Below are 18,437 nucleotides of genomic sequence, written 5' to 3' on the forward strand. Positions count from 1 at the left end.
CGCTTAAAATGGTGTATTTTATGTGCCACCTGCACAGGAGCCAGTTTGGCGGCACTGGCAATGACCTCGCTCGAATGTCTTTTCACGTGCCAAAAAATTAATCATGTATTATCTTGTAGGCTCGAGATTGCAGAGTAGGGGTGGAGGAAAATCTGGTCAGTTTGAGCATAAAGCAGATGGAATATCTGGGCCAGATATGGCCAATTTCAAATGCTAAATGGTTAAATATATCTTATTAATTAAAAAGTGGTAATGACACAAATGGACAAAGGAATTATTGTTTTTAAATCAAGGAATATTATATCATGTAATATATTTTAATTTTATTTTAGAAATTTTATTTTAAAAATTACATGAAGGGGTGGAGTTTATATGTTATCAACAGTTCCATGAAACGAGCTGACGATGTAAGAAATTTGCAGACCCTGCTCTACACAAATAGTAACCAACACTAAAACTTGTACTACAATCCACACAACACATATCCTGCACAAACGCTACCCAACAGAGCAAAACAATACACTTACAGTGCAAACAATCTATACAACAAACGTACAAAACAACTAAAATAAACACCAAAAACAGCAAAACAAACCCTGCAACAGAGTGAACCCCCCACCTATCCCTGCACTTTATGCCTACAAGCCCACACAATACTGCCTACATGCCTCAGGGAAATGGAGTATCTGGTGGCACAAATACTTGCACAAAACTATTGCAAATATCATGAAGATGATGATGATGATTCTTTCAAATTTTGGCACATGGCTAGTGATTTTGTGGGGAAGTTGGGGGCGAGTAGATTACATCAACAGGTACTCTTTATTGACCCCAACAGGACAAAAGACAAAGTTGATCCTCAGTAGAATTTGAACTCAGAATATAAAGATCCCGCAAAAGGAAGGCTGTCAAACATTTTGTCCAAAACACTAACAATTCTGGTAGCTCACTGCCTTAATACTTTCAATTTGGGGACAAGGGGAACAATTTTTACAAGGTGGGGAAGATGACTGTTATATTAAACCCAGTATTTGGCTGCTGCTTTATTTTAGCAACTCTGAAAGGATGAAAAGCAATTTTGGTCTTAGCAGGATTTGAACTCAGGAAATAAAAAGCCAGAAGAAATGCTGTTAAGTACTTTGTCTGGTGTGCTAAAGATTCTTCAGGCTCACAAACTCTAATAAAAATAATAATAATCCGATCTTCTAAATGCACAAGGCCTGAAATTTTGGGGGAAGGGACTAGTCAATTACATCAACCCCAATGTATAACTGGTACTTATTTCATCGACTCCAAAAGGATGAAAGGCAAAGTCGACCTCGGTGGAATTTGAACTCAGAACATAACAACAAATGAAATGCCACTGTGCATTTTGCCTGGAATGTTAACGATTCTACCAACTCACCACCTTAATAATAATAATAATAATAATAATAATAATAATAATAATAATAATAATAATAATAATAATGGTTTCAAATTTTGGCACAAGGCCAGCAATTTTGGGGTAGGGATAAGTCAATTACATCAACCCCAGCTCACTACCTTAATAATAATAATAATAATAATAATAATAATCCTTTCTGCTTTAGGCACAAGGCCTGAAATTTAGGGGGAGGGGGATAATCAATTACATCAACTCCAGTGCTCAACTGGTACTTATTTTATCAGCCCTGAAAGGATGAAAGGCAAAGTCGATCTCGGTGGAATTTGAACTCGGAGCATAAAGACGGATGAAATACCAAATAATAATAATGACAACAATCCTTGCAGTAGTAGTGGTAATGGTGGTGGTAGTAGTAGTAGTAGTAGTAGTAGTAGTAGTAGTAGTAGTAGTAGTAGTAGTAGTAGTGGTGGTTAATCATAAAATAAAAAGGAGTAAACATTCCAGAAACACGGGCAACAAAGCTTATTGGTTAATTAACAAAAAGGTTAAAATTAAAACATGACATTAAAACTGGAATATTCTGGAAAGTTACGAAAAACATTTATAAAAAAGGTAAAAAGAGAAAATAGTAATAATGATAATAATAATAATAAATAAATAAAGTATGAGTGAAAGAGAAATATTAATTTCCCAAAAGAGGAAGAAATAAACTCTCTCTCTCTCTCACACACACTCATATATAACAAGAAAAAATATTAAAAATTAACAAAAGGATTCATTTAAATTACTTAATTAACAGAAATAATAATCACTAAAATATAACAATAACAGAAACAAAATAATAAAATATAATTTTTTTTTTTTTTAATGCAGGCATAAAGCCAGAAATTTTAGTGACTTTTTTTAATTATTATATTTAACCCTGTACTTGACTAGTGCTTTATTCTATTGGTCCCAGAAGGGCAAAAGCAAAATTGACTTTGGTGGGATTCGAATCCAGAATGTAAATTACTGCAAGGCTGTTACAATTCTGCCTGAAATTTTATGGGCAGGGGTTTGTTGATTAAATAAGTACCAGTATTTGACTGATACTTATTTTAACCAACCCCAAAAAGATAGATGTTAAAGTTGATTCCAGTGGCATTTGAACTCAGAATGTAAAACTGGAAGAAATGTCACTAAGCATTTTGTCCAGTGTGCTAATGTTTCAGCCATCTCACCACCTTAATAATAATAATAATAATAATAATAATAATAATCACCATCATCATCATCATCATCCTCCTCCTCCTCCTCCTCCTCCTCCTTTCTACTATAAGTAATAGGCCAGAAATTTGGGGGAGGGGATTAGTCAATTATATCGACCCCAGTGTTCAACTGGTACTTATTTCATCAACCCCGAAAGATGAAAGGCAACGTCAACCTCGGTGGAATTTGAACTCAGAATGTAAAGATAGACGAAATGCCGCTAATCATTTTGGCCAGTGTGCTTCCAATTCTGCCAGCTTGCCATCTTGATGATAATAATAATAATAATAATAATAATCCTTTCTACTACAGGCACAAGTCCTGCAATTTGTGAAGAGGGGATAAGTCAACCACATCAACCCCAGTGCGTAACTGGTACTTATTTCATTGACCCCAAAACAATGAAAGGCAAAGCTGACTTCAGCAGAACTTGAACTCAGAACATAGCAACGGGCAAAACACCACTAAACATTTTACCCTGTGTGCTAATGATTCTGTCAGCTTGACACCTTAATATTAATAATAATAATAATAATAATGGTTTCAAATTTTGGCACAAGGGCAGCCATTTTGGGGGAGGAGTGTATCGATTACATCAACCTCAGTGTTTCACTGGTATTTAATTTATTGACTCTGAAAGGATGAAAGGCAAAATCGACCTTGGTAGAATTTGAACTTAGGACGTAGCGACGGGCAAAATACCGTTAAGTATTTTGCCCAGTGTGCTAATGATTCTGCCAGCTTGATGCTTTAATAATAATAATAATAATAATAATAATAATTTAATGTCCCCTTTTTCCATGCTGGCATGGATCAGGCGTTTGATAAGAACAAACGAACCAGAGGGCTCCACCAGGTTTTATGATTGCTTAGGCATGGTTTCTACAGCTGTATTCCCATCTAAATCCCAACCACTTAACACAGTGTATGTGGCACCAGCACCAGTGAAGTTGCCAAGCACTCACAAGATAAGAACCCCCAACTAAGCAGGGTATAGATGGAGAAAGAAACTGTGATAAGAGGGAAAGGAGTTAGTTAATTACATCAACCACAATCATCATCATCATGATCTGGTTAAGTTTGTTCAGACATTTTTAACCTGCACATGCCATCCATCTCAGTCCTGCATTAGTTGAGGGAGACATCCAGTGTCTCTCAACTCTGAGACCTGGGAAATGCAAGCACAGGACCACTCTGCCTGGCATAGCTACACCAACAGAGGTGCTACTTCCTATGAACAGAACAGAATTGCAGGAGTACAAAGAAAATATGAGCTATACAAGGCTTTGCCATCATTCCCAGCAAATCGCCATTGCCAGATTTGTGGAACCTTCCAGGTGCACATTGGCCTGATTGGCCACTTTTAGATGTACCATGACCCATCTTCTTTCCCCATATGACATCCTGATCATCATCAATAATGACATATGAACATGATTATTATTATTATTATTATTATTATTATGCTATATGTATACACATAGGTCTGTTTGTGTGTATAAGAAAGAATGTTTAGATCAGATATATATATATATATATATATATATATATATACATATATATGTCTCTTAAAAGATAGAGCTCAAAATCGATGCATTGAAGATACTTTATTGCAGCAACAATTATAATAACAGAAACAACCACAATAAGCCAAACCTATGCACATTTCAATAGGGTTAATAATAGTAGTATTGGTGATGGCAATAATGCGACCCTGAAGAGATGGAGTATCCAGCAATTTGTAATATGTTACAATATTTTACGAGACATCTTATGATGTGGTTTATTTATCCTGGATACCCTATTGAAATGTGCATAGGTTTGGCTTATTGTGGTTGTTTCTGTTATTATAATTGTTGCTGCAATAAAGTATCTTCAATGCATCGATTTTGAGCTCTATCTTTTAAGAGACATATATATATATATATATATATATATACAAAAACTCACTTGTGAGCTTTTTGCTAAGACTGTTAACAGATACTATATATTTTGTAAAATTTTGTTTTATAAAAGTATATATTTAATATATATATATATATATATATATATATATTGAGAGAGAGAGAGAGAGAGAGAACACAATACATACCTGTGAGTTCTTGGGTTTTCACACCACCAACTTCCCCACGTGCAATATCAGCAGTATCCAACTGGTAAGTGTCTTGCAGTCGTAAAAGAGCGGCCGCTGCCCCATTAAGATCTTCATAGTCAGGAAGATATTGTCTCTTGATTTCTATCGTGGAAACTAATTCTATAGGAAAGGCAAAAAAAAAAAGGAAAAATAATAAATAATTACAAATTAATTTTTAAACAAAAAATCAACAACAAAATTTCAATAATGATAAATTTGAAGTGAAAAACAACAAAAGGCATTCATATGTTTTTCCTGAATTTTTGATTTTCTAGAGAGGGATCATAGGTGCAGGTATGGCTGTGTGGTTAAGGTGTTAGATTTGCAACTACAAGGTTTCAGGTTCAGTCCCACTGCATTGCACTTTGGTGCCATCATCATCAGTATCAATTTTAATGTCCACTTTCCCATATTAGCATGGGTCAGATGGAATTTATTGAAGCAGATTTTCTACAGCCAGTTGCCCTTTCTGTTGCTAACCCTCATTGTTTTTGAACAAAGCAATATATTTTCCTAAGATTAGACATATTTTCAAGGAAAACTGGAAAGAAATGACACCACTTGTATGACAGTGGTGCTCATTTACAGCCATCATGTGGTGTGATGACAAAGAGATACAAACATACACACACATATACACACATAAATGCTTGCAAGCATGCATTCAAACATACAAACATGCATTTATATATATATATATTAAAATTAATCAAAGGACATACTAAGTATGTCTACCTGCTTGAAATAACAGTCAAAACTCGTTATTAAATCACCAAAAAATACACAGGTGATTTTTTTGGCGATTTAATAAGGAGTTTTGACTGTTATTTCAAGCAGGTAGACATACCTAGTATGTCCTTTGATTAATTTTAATCCCTCAGCTATTTAAATGCTATTTTTTGGCCTGCAGTCGCCTGTATCATTGATTCTGTTATTATTATTCTTAAACTAGTGACATTGGATAATAATAGAATTAACGGTACCTTTGTAAATTAATTTTATAATGGTTTCAAATTTTGCCACAAAGGCAGCAATTTGGGGGCAGGAGATGAGTCAATGAGTGTTTAACTGGTACTTATTTTATCGACCCCGAAAAGATGAAAGGTAAAGTCAACCTCAGCAGAATTTGAACTCAGAACGTACCAACAGGCAAAATACCGCTAAGCATTTCATCCAGCCCGGTAATGATTCTGCCAGCTTGCCACCTTAATATATATACAATATGCATGTGTGGATATGTGTGGATATGTGTGGATATGCACACACTCACACACACGTATGACAAGTTTCTTTCTGTTTCTTTAGCCTAAATCCACTCAAAAGCCTGTAGTCAGCCTGGTGTTATAGCTAAAGACACTTCCTCGAGATTCCACAAAGAGCATGTGTTTGGGAAGTAAACTTCTCAACTGTATCTTGCTGTAGAGAAAGTACAAGGTTACCCGGCCAGAAGGAGAGAGAGATCGAGAGAAAAATCAGGAATGAAAACAGAAACAGGTGTGCTACCACAAAGGAAATACACGGTTGCCTGACCTGAGGGAAGTGCAGGAGGAAAGAGAGAGTGGGAGACAGCAGGACAGAGATGGTGGCAAAATGCCAGGCATACTCACAAGGGACAGGGATCAGAATATAAATGGGATGGGTGAGTAAAGGAAGAGAGAGATATAGATAGTGGCAAGTACCAGGGCATTGAGGTTCAAATGCCATAATATAAGTGGCAAGATACTGTGAAGGAAGTGTGATTAAAGAGTGCAGAGAGGGGTTGAGTGGTGTAAACCTGGGTATATACAGAGTCGTGGGGGGAGCTACCGGATAGCAATGATACAGAGGAACAGGGCCGTGAGGACAGGATTGGGGAGTGAGAGCTAGGTACAGTGTATGAAGAAGGAAATGTGAGGAAGAGAAGAGATGTAGAGATGTAGATTGGTTTGTTCGGGTAGGGTGTGTGAAAAAAGTTTTCTTGTTACGTATGGGTAGAACACACAGGTCGGGGGCTAGCAGATAGCAATAATACAGTGAGACAGGGCATGTGGATGGAACACACTGATCAGGGCCAGCAGAGAGCAATGATACAGTGGCAGAGGGCTAACAGGACAGGATTGGGGAGTGGGAGGTAAGCATAGTGCATGATGCAGAAATGTGAGGAAGAGAAGAGATGTGGTTTGGTTTGTTGTGGTAGAGAGTGAGAAGCTTTCTTGTTAAGTGTGGGCAGGACACACAGCACTTCTAGAACTCAGTTTCGCTGACATGCGTGGGTCTTCTCTAGAACTTCATATCACCAGACGTTTCGGTCCATTGTCATTTCCTCTGTGAAGCCCAATATCCTGAGATCAGTCTTTATCACTTCGTCCTACGTCTTCCTTGGTCTCCATCTTCCGTGGGTACCATCCAGTTTCAGTGATCAGCATTTCTTTCTACAGTTGTCCTCATTCATACGCTTCACATGTCCAAACCAACGTAGTCTTCTCTCTTACATGCTACATTGATTCCTATTATGCCCAAATTTTCTCTCAATACATTTGCACTTTCAATACATGTGCACATCCAACAGAGCATACTACCTTCATTTCTCTCCAGTCTACACAGGTCTTCTGCATTCAGAACCCATGTCTCACTATCATGGAGTATAGCCGCTCACACACAAGCATCATACAGTATACCTTTCACTCTGAGAGAAAGTCCTTTTGTGGCCAACAGAGGTAGTAGTTCTCTGAACTTCCTCACCCAATTCTTATTCTAGAAACAATACTTTCAGAGCATCCTCCACCATTGCTAATTTGGTCACTTAGGTAACAGAAATTATCTACAAACTCAAGAGAGCCTCCTGGGCATTTGAGAGAATCTAAGTCTCGTGTGCTCTTAATATGTGTGTGTGTGTGTATGCATGTATGTATGTATGTATGTGTAGAAATGATTGAGATTCAGTTGAATTAGGTACTTAAGTTGAAGCACCAAATCAGTGCGATATTATCCATACAACTGAAAGTAAGGTGAATAAAATCAAAATAAGCAACAGGATATCAAGAGGTGTTGATATCCTGTTGCTTCTTTTGATATATGTATGTATGTATGTGTGTGTGTGTGTGTGTGTGTGTATATATATATATATATATATATATATATATATATACAGGGTGCGATGGATAAATTGTTGCCACTTTATATTTATAAATTTGCGCATGTGCATTGGTTTTGATTTTGTTGACTATACAGTATTGTAGGGTCAGTTGGGCACTGTCTAAGAAAATTCACTCAGCAAGAAATTTACTCTTTAGTATTTCAAGATATTTTTATGTAATTTTGGTAAATATATCTTTAAATGAGATGTCAGCGTTATCTTTATTTTTGTATAATTTAGATGACAGTTTATTCACCACACCCTGTGTATATGAGAAGAGGGAAAGAGATAACGTAGGTAGTGTAAAATCCAAAGTGTGTCCTTTTACAATCCCGTATACAAACCACATGGCTTTATTCAAATGTAAATTTTGTATCATTTGATTCTCTGTCTGAAGCATTTCTAATAGGAAATTTCTTACATGTTTATCCAACCCTAATCCTAACCCTATTAGTAAATGAAACATATGTAATGGTGAAAAGATACCAAAAAGTTTTCCACCTTGCTGTTTTGTTATATGTATCATCATCATCATCATCATCCCTCTCCTCCTACTCCTTTGATGTCCATTCTCTATGAGTTGGACAGTTTGACCACAGCTGGCAAGCAGGAGAGCTGCACCAGGTCCCAGTTTGATTTGGCTTCGTTTCTATGGCCAGATGCCCTTCCTAATGCCAGCTACTTTACAGTGTTTGTTGGGTGCTTTTGATGTGGCACTAATATAAGCAATATATATCATCATCATCGTCATTTAACGTCCGCTTTCCATGCTAGCATGGGTTGGACGATTTGACTGAGGACTGGTGAAACCAGATGGCAACACCAGGCTCCAATCTGATTTGGCAGAGTTTCTACAGCTGGATGCCCTTCCTAACGCCAACCACTCCGAGAGTGTATATATACACATATTATATACATATATACAGTGAATGTGTTTTTACTAAAAATATATATATTTGCAAGGGTTTGACATGCATTTTCAGCCAGCTGGTTTTTGCTACTTCAGGCTGATGATGAGCAATGACTCAGAAACATGTCCCTGAATGCATACTGTCAAGGCCGACAGGAAGGGGTCCAGCTTCCTCGGGCTAAATAGCAGCAGTATGATTCCCTTATTGGGACTGTCACATTAAGTTGACAGTATACAACTGCTTTATCGTAACACTGCTGCTTAATTCTCTCTGTGAGATTTATAATTAGATCATTTCTAATTATATATATATATACATACATACATACATATGTATACTTACACATACATACATATATATATACATATATGAGTGTGTGTGTCTTTGTGTCTGTTTCCGCCCTCCCCACCCCCAATCACCACTTGACAATTGGTGTTGGTGTGTTTATGTCCCCATAACTTAGCAGTTTGGCAAAAGAGAAGGATAACCCATGCCACCATGGAAGACAGACATTAAATGATGATGACGACAGTGATGATATAAGTGTGTGTGTATGTGTACATATATATATATATATATATATACTAGCAGAAGACTGCTAGTGTGTGTATACAAATATATATATATACCAGCAGAAGACTGCCTTCTGTGCAATTTTTCTGCTCGTCAAACCTGGAGTGTGTGTGTGCTTATATTAGAGAGACAAGTGTGTGTGTGAGAGAGAAAGTGAGGAGAGAGAACATTGCAAACAATGAATGAAATAAACATGAAATGAAAAAAATCGTATAAATAAAAGTTCATTAAAAACTATCTTGGACCAAATGTTTAGATTTATGAACTTGAAATATTCAATAATAAAAGGAAGTTCAGAAAGTAAATTTTCCTGAAAACTTCAATTTATTAAAAATCTCACTTGCTTAGTAAATATTTTGATAATTTGTCATGGTTGTAATATATCTGTAATTTAAACAAACTTCAAGGTTTAGCATGCTAGAAATAGCAGCGATCACATAGTTATTATTGTTAGGCATATAGTGTTCCAAACAGCCATACCAACAAAATCAGTTCTTAATTTCTTTTTATGGTATATCAAAAACTTTTCATTTTATCATAAATAAGCCCCAAAGTCAAACAGCTATTTTCTCTAATAGCATTCATTCATTCAATAAATAATTTTTTTACATTACATTTATTGAATATAAAGTATGTGTTTTGCCAATAGCGAATTTAATCTTAAAATGAAAACATTGAAATGAATATATATTAAATTATCATAAATGAAAATAGAGGCAAGAGAGAGTGAGAGATTGTTGCAAATGAAAAAGGAAAATTTCGCCTGCAACAAATTAATATTGTTTATTAAATCTACTCTGCAGTGAATGCAATGAATATTTAGATTTATGAAAAACTTGTAGTTCAAATATTCAATAACCTTCAGAAATCCAAACTACAGGAAATTTCTTGGAACATGAATTTCTAAAAAAATTTCCAGAGTCATTCAATGATTGCTTTCTATTTGTAACTGTTACATCATCATCATCATCATCGTTTAACGTCCTCTTTTCACGCTAGCATGGGTTGGACGATTTGACTGAGGACTGGTGAAACCAGATGGCAACACCAGGCTCCAATCTGATTTGGCAGAGTTTCTACAGCTGGATGCCCTTCCTAACGCCAACCACTCCAAGAGTGTAGGCGTTACATACCTAATTAATAAGCAGCTTTCTCCATTATAATATAGGTACGTTTATGAATTTGTTTTGTAAGGTTCCTGATGTGAAAGTGTGTGTTGAAACATATTGTTATATTTCAGGATGGTCATTTTTTTTTCCTGCCAAATAAATACACACACTATATAATCATTCTTCACTTGTTTATTATTGTTCCTGTTTTATTTTATGTCCATTGCCTAGAAATCTTGTCACACACATGTGACCTCTGCAACAACTCTTTGACCTTATGTGTAACCACCTGTTCTGTTTAGTCCATTCTCTAAACAGAGCAGGACAATACACAAATAGAGAATGGATTAAACAGAGCAGAAGGATACTCATGGGATGGAAGAGTTGCTGAAGAGATCATATATGTGACAAAAGATTTCCAGACAACTGACATAAGATAAAATAAGAACAATGATAAATGAGTGAAGAACAAATATATAGTGCATGTGTTTATTTGGCAGGAAAAAGAAAGAAAAAAATGACCCTCCTGAAACGTATCTATAGTCTCACAAAGCTTTGATTGACCTCTTGTAGGAGAAGACAGGGGGACTGCTCCCAGAGAATTTTTGTCAATGAAATTCACTCATAAAATTTTGATTGGCCTAGTGCTATACTAGAAAATACTTGTCCAAGGTGCCATACTGCGAGATTGAACTCCAAACCACATAATTGCAAAATGAGCTACTTAACCACATAGCTACACCTGTACTTATACATACATACATACATACATATATATATATTTGGTCATGTCATAAATAATGTTTTTATACTTCTTTTATTTTTCAAAATTATGATAATGAAGTTCTTTTTTAATCTAAAATATACTCTCCTTCATTTTCTACAATGCTCTTCCGATTATCTGGTATACTTGCAAGGCCCCTCTTCCAAAATTCACTTGTCTGTGACAAAAAATACTCCTCCAGCACTGTTCTGACCTCATCTACAGAATTAATATTTTTTCCATCCAAATGATTTTGGGATGGGACAATGTCTGACGAATATGTTGGATGGAGCATCATTTCCCATTCAAACTGCTCCAGCCTTTAGAATGTCATCCTCGCTGTATGTAGCTGAGCATTATTCTGATGGAGGAACACCTTTCATCTTGAAACCAAAGATGATCGTTTTTCTTCTAGCACTGACTCAAGCTGCTCACAGTAGATCTCCTTTGTTATCATTTGGTTTGGGTTTAAAAGTTCAAAGTGGACTTAACCTTTCACATCCCACCAAACAGGTAACAAAACCATAAGTAGGTGAAGACCTTCGTTAGTCCGGGGTGCTGGTGTTTCTCCTTTCCCTACCTACTATCTTCAGCACTTGACATTTTTATAGAGAACCCATTTCTCATCACCAGTCACTATTCAGTCCAAAAAAGGTTCATTTGTGGGATGTGAGAATAAAGAAGAGCACACATACACTTTCTGCATGTGATTAGACTTTTGAGGAACCCATTGACCCAATTTGCTGTCTTTTCTGATGGCATGCAGGTGCCGATGAATAGTTGAATGACCAAACTCAAGCTTCTTTGCTAGTTGCTCAACAGTTACAATGAGATTTTGTTCCACCAGGGTTTGTAGGATGTCCTCGTCGAGCTCTACAGATCTTCCAGGATGAGGCTTGTCTTCTAGGCTGTAGTTTCTGGCTCAGAATTTCTGGAACCACCGTTGACACTGGCTTACGCTGATTGTCTAAGCACCATATACTACATTAATATTCTTTGCGCTTTCCATTGCGTTGTTGCCTTTATTGAACTCATAAAGCAAAATATGCCAAATATGCTCCTTTGTCACTTCCATTATAGCTTTGAAAAAATAACTGTTAAGATCAAACTGCACTTTTCAAAACTTGCTCTAAGAATAAGTACAAGTTAAAATTACTACCTGCTTTTATGGCAATATGATGCAGGTAGTTTATCTTTCCTCCTCTGACTTTTAGTTCATGCAATTGAAAAAAAACACATTATTTATAAGATGACCCAATCTATATAATATGTATATTCTCTCTTTTATCTTTTATTTGTTTCAGTCATTAGACTGTGGCCATGCTGGGGCACCACCTTGAAGGATTTTAGTCAAATGAATCAACTCCAGTATTTATATTATTTTTTTTTCAAGCCTAGTATTTATTTTATCAGTCTTTTTTGCCAAACTGCTAAGTTATGGGGTTGTAAACACACCAGCACTGGTTGTCAAGTGGTGATGAGGGGACAAACACATACACAAAGACATACACACATACACACTCACAGATATATGAATATATATATATATATATATATATATATATATATACACACACACACACACACACACACACACACACACACACACACACACACACACACACACACACACACACACAAAAGGCAATTAATTCTATTTTATTTCATTTTTAAAATACTGCTTTTTCCAAAAATAAGCCCATGGGTTTAAATACAGACTTAAATAATTTTGCTTAAATAATTTTTTTCTGAAAATAATAAAAATGACTGGGGCTATACATGAAAAGAGTTGCTGAATATAAGCTCATAAGTTTAAAATCGGATGTACTTATTTTTGGAAAAACCCAGTAATGCTTTTATAATTTTTGTTTTAACAAAATATAGTAAATTTTTAAAATGTTGTTCTCGGCTGCAATATTTTAAGTACATAGAATTTTAATTTTAAGTACTTTTTTAGTTTCCTTTAGAGATGACAAATTAGGCAAATTCTACTGTAGAAATATTGTTCTGTACTTTTCCAGGTGTAATAACATGCATGCACCCACATTTTTCATTGTAATATCTATAACGTTATATACATGCCTATGTATATAAATATTGACAGATAGGAATAGAGAGAGATAGAGAAGTGAATGGTGTGTGTGGATTTTAGTCATGGTGAGTGAAACTAAAGAAAAAGAGGTTTGTGGAAACATGGAAAGACAGAAGTGGACAGTGTATGTGTGTGTGTATGAGAGAGAGAGAGAGAGACAGAGAGTGGGGAGAGAGAGAAAGAGAGAGAGAGAAACAAAGACAGAGAGAGCTGGAGGGTGGAAAAAGGCATGAGAGATGGTAGAGGAGGAAGGAATGAAAATAGAGTGGAATATAAAAAAAGAAAGGGTTTGTGTATGCGTGTGTGTGTGTGTGTCTGTGTCTGTCTGTGTGACATGGATTCCTTAAATACTTGAAAAACAGCAGGGACATAACAAACTAATATTGTTGGGTATATATATATACACACACACACAATACTGAGCATACACATACAAATTATAGGATATATATACAAATACAGAATTACTGGGTATATACAAATACACACAGAGTTACTGGGTAGATATAAACACACTTAATTATTGGGTATATATAAATACATAATTACTAGGTATACATTAGCACACAAAACAGGGTATATACAAACACATAGTTACTGGATTTATATGTAAATACACATTGTTGTGTATATACAAATACACATAATACTTGGTATATATAAATATACAAGCAATATGTAAATAAGAATATACATTGTCCATTGCTTTCAGCAGATCCTTCACTAAGTAGGCCGTTCTCTGGCCTGATCTCTGCAATATCTCACTATTCATGTTGGGCAAATAAGTAGCTGAGTATTCCAGAGACAAAGTACACTCAATGGATTACCCAGGCAAAAATCAGTTACGTTACATGGGGTGTAATAAAGCTGGACTCGTGAATTACATGTATTGTTCATCCATTGCACTCTTAACATGGTTTCTGTTGACCCAGCTTCACTCAAGTGTTGGCCAGGGCTATGCTTGCCCAAGATGCCACAAGGCAGGATAGAACTTGGAGCATCTTGATTGCAAAGTAAATACTTTAACCACTTGACCATGGTTTAAGCACACACGCACACATTCACTACAACACACACATATACACACTTATAATGCATACACAGACATACACTCTCTCTCTCTCTCTCTCATATATAATGGATATATACACATATATATTCAATCACTACATATAACATATATCTTTTATCTTTTACTTGTTTCAGTCAGTAGACTGTGGCCATGCTAAAGCACCACCTTAAAGAATTTTTAGTCAAATGAATCAACCCCACTACTTGTTTTTTTAAAGCCTGTTACTTACTCTATTGGTCTCTTTAGGGGATGTAAACACACCAACACTGGTTGTTAAACAGTAGCAGGGGACAAACACAGACACAAACACATCTATCACATAGTTTCCATCTATCACTCATAAGGCTTTAGCTGGCCTGAGGCTATAGAAAACACTTGCCTAAGGTGCCATGATATAAGACTAAACCTGAGACCATGGGGTCGGGAAGCAAGCTTCTTACTGTATGGCACTCTATCACACAAACACATATGTACACATAATGTAATCACACAGACATTCAATGCAAACAAACACTGAATTGACACAATGCGTGCACACGTGTGCATACACACACACACACACACCAAGGTTCATACGATGTATAAAACATTGAGAGAGAGAGAGAGAGAGAGAGAGAGAGAGACAGTGAATAAGAATAGAGAAGAGATATAAATGAAGAGAGAGAAAAAAGAGAAAATGAAAGAGAAAAAGAAAAGCAAGGTTATGAAAAAGTGAAGGAGAGAAATCTGAGACAAACGAGACATGATAGCTAGACAGACAGTCAGACAAACAGGTAGACAGACAAACAACCAGACAGACAGTAAGATATGTGAGTTACTTTCTCCATTTAATAATGTTAGGTGCATGTGCATGGCTTAATAGTTAGGATACTTGGCTTTTGGATGTAAGATCATGAGTTCAATTCCTGGCAGCCCATTGTGTCCTTGAGCAAGACTCTTTAGTTCACATTGCTCCAGCCCACTCAGTTAGCAAAAATTAGTTGTACCTGCTATATTTCAAAGGGCCAGCCTTGTTACATTCTGTGTCATGCTGAATCTCTCTGACAATTATGTTAAGGTTATACATGTCTGTGGAGTACTCAGCCACTAGCACATTAATTTCACAAGCAGGCTGTTCTGTTGATAAGATAAACTGAAACACTTGTCACTGAAAGTGATGAAGTGCCAGTTAAATGTTATTATTGACATCAATGGAAAAGAAACTGTCATGGATTTAGTAACAGACAGGAACAAAGAAAAAAAGAAACAAACAAAAAGAGTAAATCAGAAAGAGGAGGGTTCCACTTACCATTTGTGATGTTGTCCTTTAAAAACTGGAATTCTTTGTCCCAGTCCACGGTGAATCGTTTGACTAGGAGAAATGCATTGACTGGATTACCAACAAAGTGATCCGGATTTTCCAGAGCAAAAGTACTGTGCCTGTCGTAATCCTCAGCAACGCTGTAAAATATGCCAAACAGAAAAGAATTACCAAACAGAACCACCACACACTTGTTCCTATTTACTACATTCATCTCTAACACACACACACACACACACACACACACACACACATGCATATATATATATATATATATATATATACATAAATATATATAAGTATATGCACAAATATATACAGTGACCAGTAAATTCCACCGTGGTAAATTCCACCATGGAAAATGTCACCATAGGTAAATTCCACCATGTCGTATATTTCACCTTAGATAAATTTCACTATAGGTGAAATTATCATCATTATTATTATCATTATTATTATTATCATTATTATCATTATCAAATCATCATTTAGGAGGGTTCCACAATGCTTTGCGCTCATCACTAACATCCACACATCCAAATTTGTGGGAACTGTGCACTGCCCTTAAGTCTGAGGAAGGATTAAGCCAGACAAAAATTGCACACATTTGATGTGGAGACTCAACAACAACAAAAAAGACTTATCAAATTATTGATGCATGACTGAAGAAGCTAGTTCAGGAATATCAAAATGAAAACCCTCTGCAGTTTTTAAGAAGTATTGCACACAGTTTGTCTTAAGAAATTTTTTAAATAAATCAAACTTTCTTATCCTAACTCTGCTTCACAATGTAATAGCTGTTATCTTTTATCCTATTGTTATGATAAAATGTGTGCTAAAATTTAATCTTTTCTTTCTTTATCCCAAATTATATTATTTTTGAAATTTTGTGATTAGTTTTTTGTCATAGATTTTTGTTCCAAGGGAATACATTAAAGTGATCCCATCTCAATTCAAGTAGATTATAAAGGTTATTTTCTATCTCCCCTTCAGATTCTCTCTCTCTTTCTCTCTCTCTCTCTCTCTCTCTCTCTCTCTCTCTCTCTCTCTCTCTCTCTCTCTCTTTCTTCTTAAGATTTGAGAGATAGATTAAATAACATAGGTATTGACCCATGGTCTAGAGAAACTGACCATGGTGATTATTAGCAGGTGGAATTTACCATGGTGGAATTTACCTATGGTGAAATTTACCTGGTGCAATTTTCCATGGCGGAATTTACCACAGTGGAATTTATCTAGAACCATATATATATACATATATGTAAATATATGTGTAATGTCAGTGTGCATACACAACAGAGTGTAAGCGCCCTGAGAGAAAAGTTGGATATAAGAGGCATCAAACGTGGTGTGCAAGAGAGATAACTGCACTGGTATAGTCATGTGTTACGTAAGGATGAGGACAGCTGTGTGAAGTGTCACACCCTAACAGTGGAAGGAACCTGTGGAAGAGGTAATCCCAGGAAGACATGGGATGAGGTGGTAAAGCATGACCTTTGAACGTTGGGCTTCACAAAGGCAATGACAGGAGGCCGAGACCTTTGGAGATATGCTGTTAGTGAGAAGACTTGGCAACTAAAGTGAGATCGCAGCCATGGCTGATGTCTGGCCCATTGAAGAGTACCCCTAATATGCCAGGTGATATGATATGCTTGAGAAGACCTGTTGAGTAAAGTAAAACCAAAGTCTTAGTTGTGGGCAGTGCCCTTGAGTGGCTCCCATGCCAGTGGCACATAAAAAGTACCATCCAAACATGAGCGATGCCAGTGCCTCCTGACTGGCTCCCGTACCGGTGGCACATAAAAAGCACCATCCAAACGTGACCAGTGCCAGTACCTCCTGACTGGCTCCTGTGCCGGTGGCACGTAAAAAGCACCTGCTACACTCTCGAAGTGGTAGATGTTAGGAAGGGCATCCAGCTGTAGAAACACTGCCAGATCAGATTGGAGCTTGGTGCAGCTGCTGGCTTTCCAGATCTCAGTCAAACCATCCAACCCATGCCAGCATGGAAAATGGACGTTAAATGGTGATGATAATAATGATGATGTATGCATATGCAGATTTAAGGAAGAATGTTATGATCAAGAAGGTGAATCTCAGCGATTTTTTTGTGTGCACAGTTTGTGACAGACCATGCCTTTCTTTCTTTTGCTGGGCTCAAATCTCATTTGTGAACCCATGTAAAACAAATCTCCACCAATTATTCTGCCTATATGTCTGTGTACACCTTTCAATGCAATGTATGCCAGAAGGTTTGCAAATCTCACAGAGGCCTCAAAAAACACTTTAAGATCCACAAAGATCAGAACTTATCTGCAGTTCTTGGTGGTCCAAATCGGATATGCAATCTGTGTGGGTGTCTTTTGAAAACATTGTCTGTTAAAAATTCGTTTGTTGGATTATTTTTTTTCTGAAAATTTATTGAACTGTTGATTTGCCCATTGCTGGGCGTTACTTTATTATTTTTTAAAATTTTGTCAATTGTGACAAATCACTCGAATTAGTGGTACAAGCTGCTAATGAAACTTTAGAAAATTTGCCTGATAGAGTGTTTGTAGGGCAGGAGCTCTCCATGAGAATAGCCATAGAGGGACGTTGGCCCAGATGCTTCAAGTGTGGAGAGAAGGGCCACGTCCGCTCTGGGTGTACGAAAAACAAAAAAGAAAATGAGGCCCCTCCCTAAAAAGCGGCAAAAGAAGTAAAAGCGGCGGAAAAACCTGAAAACACAATAGG

The 18,437-nt window shown here is 36.5% G+C and overlaps 1 protein-coding gene and 1 long non-coding RNA gene across 7 annotated transcripts in view; one reads left to right on the forward strand and one right to left on the reverse strand.

The window, feature by feature from the left end:
- LOC106882470 (prolyl 4-hydroxylase subunit alpha-1) overlaps positions 1 to 18,437 on the reverse strand; it is a 135,729-nt gene that overhangs the window by 72,937 nt on the left and 44,355 nt on the right. For all 4 annotated transcript variants that reach the window (XM_089340667.1, XM_089340669.1, XM_089340668.1 and 1 more), the window contains exons 2-3: positions 15,693 to 15,844; positions 4,728 to 4,889 (exon numbers count right to left, since the gene is read on the reverse strand). In XM_089340667.1, coding sequence (XP_089196793.1) covers positions 4,728 to 4,889; positions 15,693 to 15,844 — 314 coding nt within the window. The remainder of the gene's footprint in view (positions 1 to 4,727; positions 4,890 to 15,692; positions 15,845 to 18,437) is intronic.
- LOC128250617 (uncharacterized) overlaps positions 1 to 18,437 on the forward strand; it is a 169,427-nt gene that overhangs the window by 38,244 nt on the left and 112,746 nt on the right. The gene's annotated exons all lie outside the window — the stretch shown is intronic.

The sequence above is a fragment of the Octopus bimaculoides genome, chromosome 23 (assembly GCF_046866305.1).
Source record: "Octopus bimaculoides isolate indiv1 chromosome 23, ASM4686630v1, whole genome shotgun sequence".
Taxonomy (NCBI): Eukaryota; Metazoa; Mollusca; class Cephalopoda; order Octopoda; family Octopodidae; genus Octopus; species Octopus bimaculoides.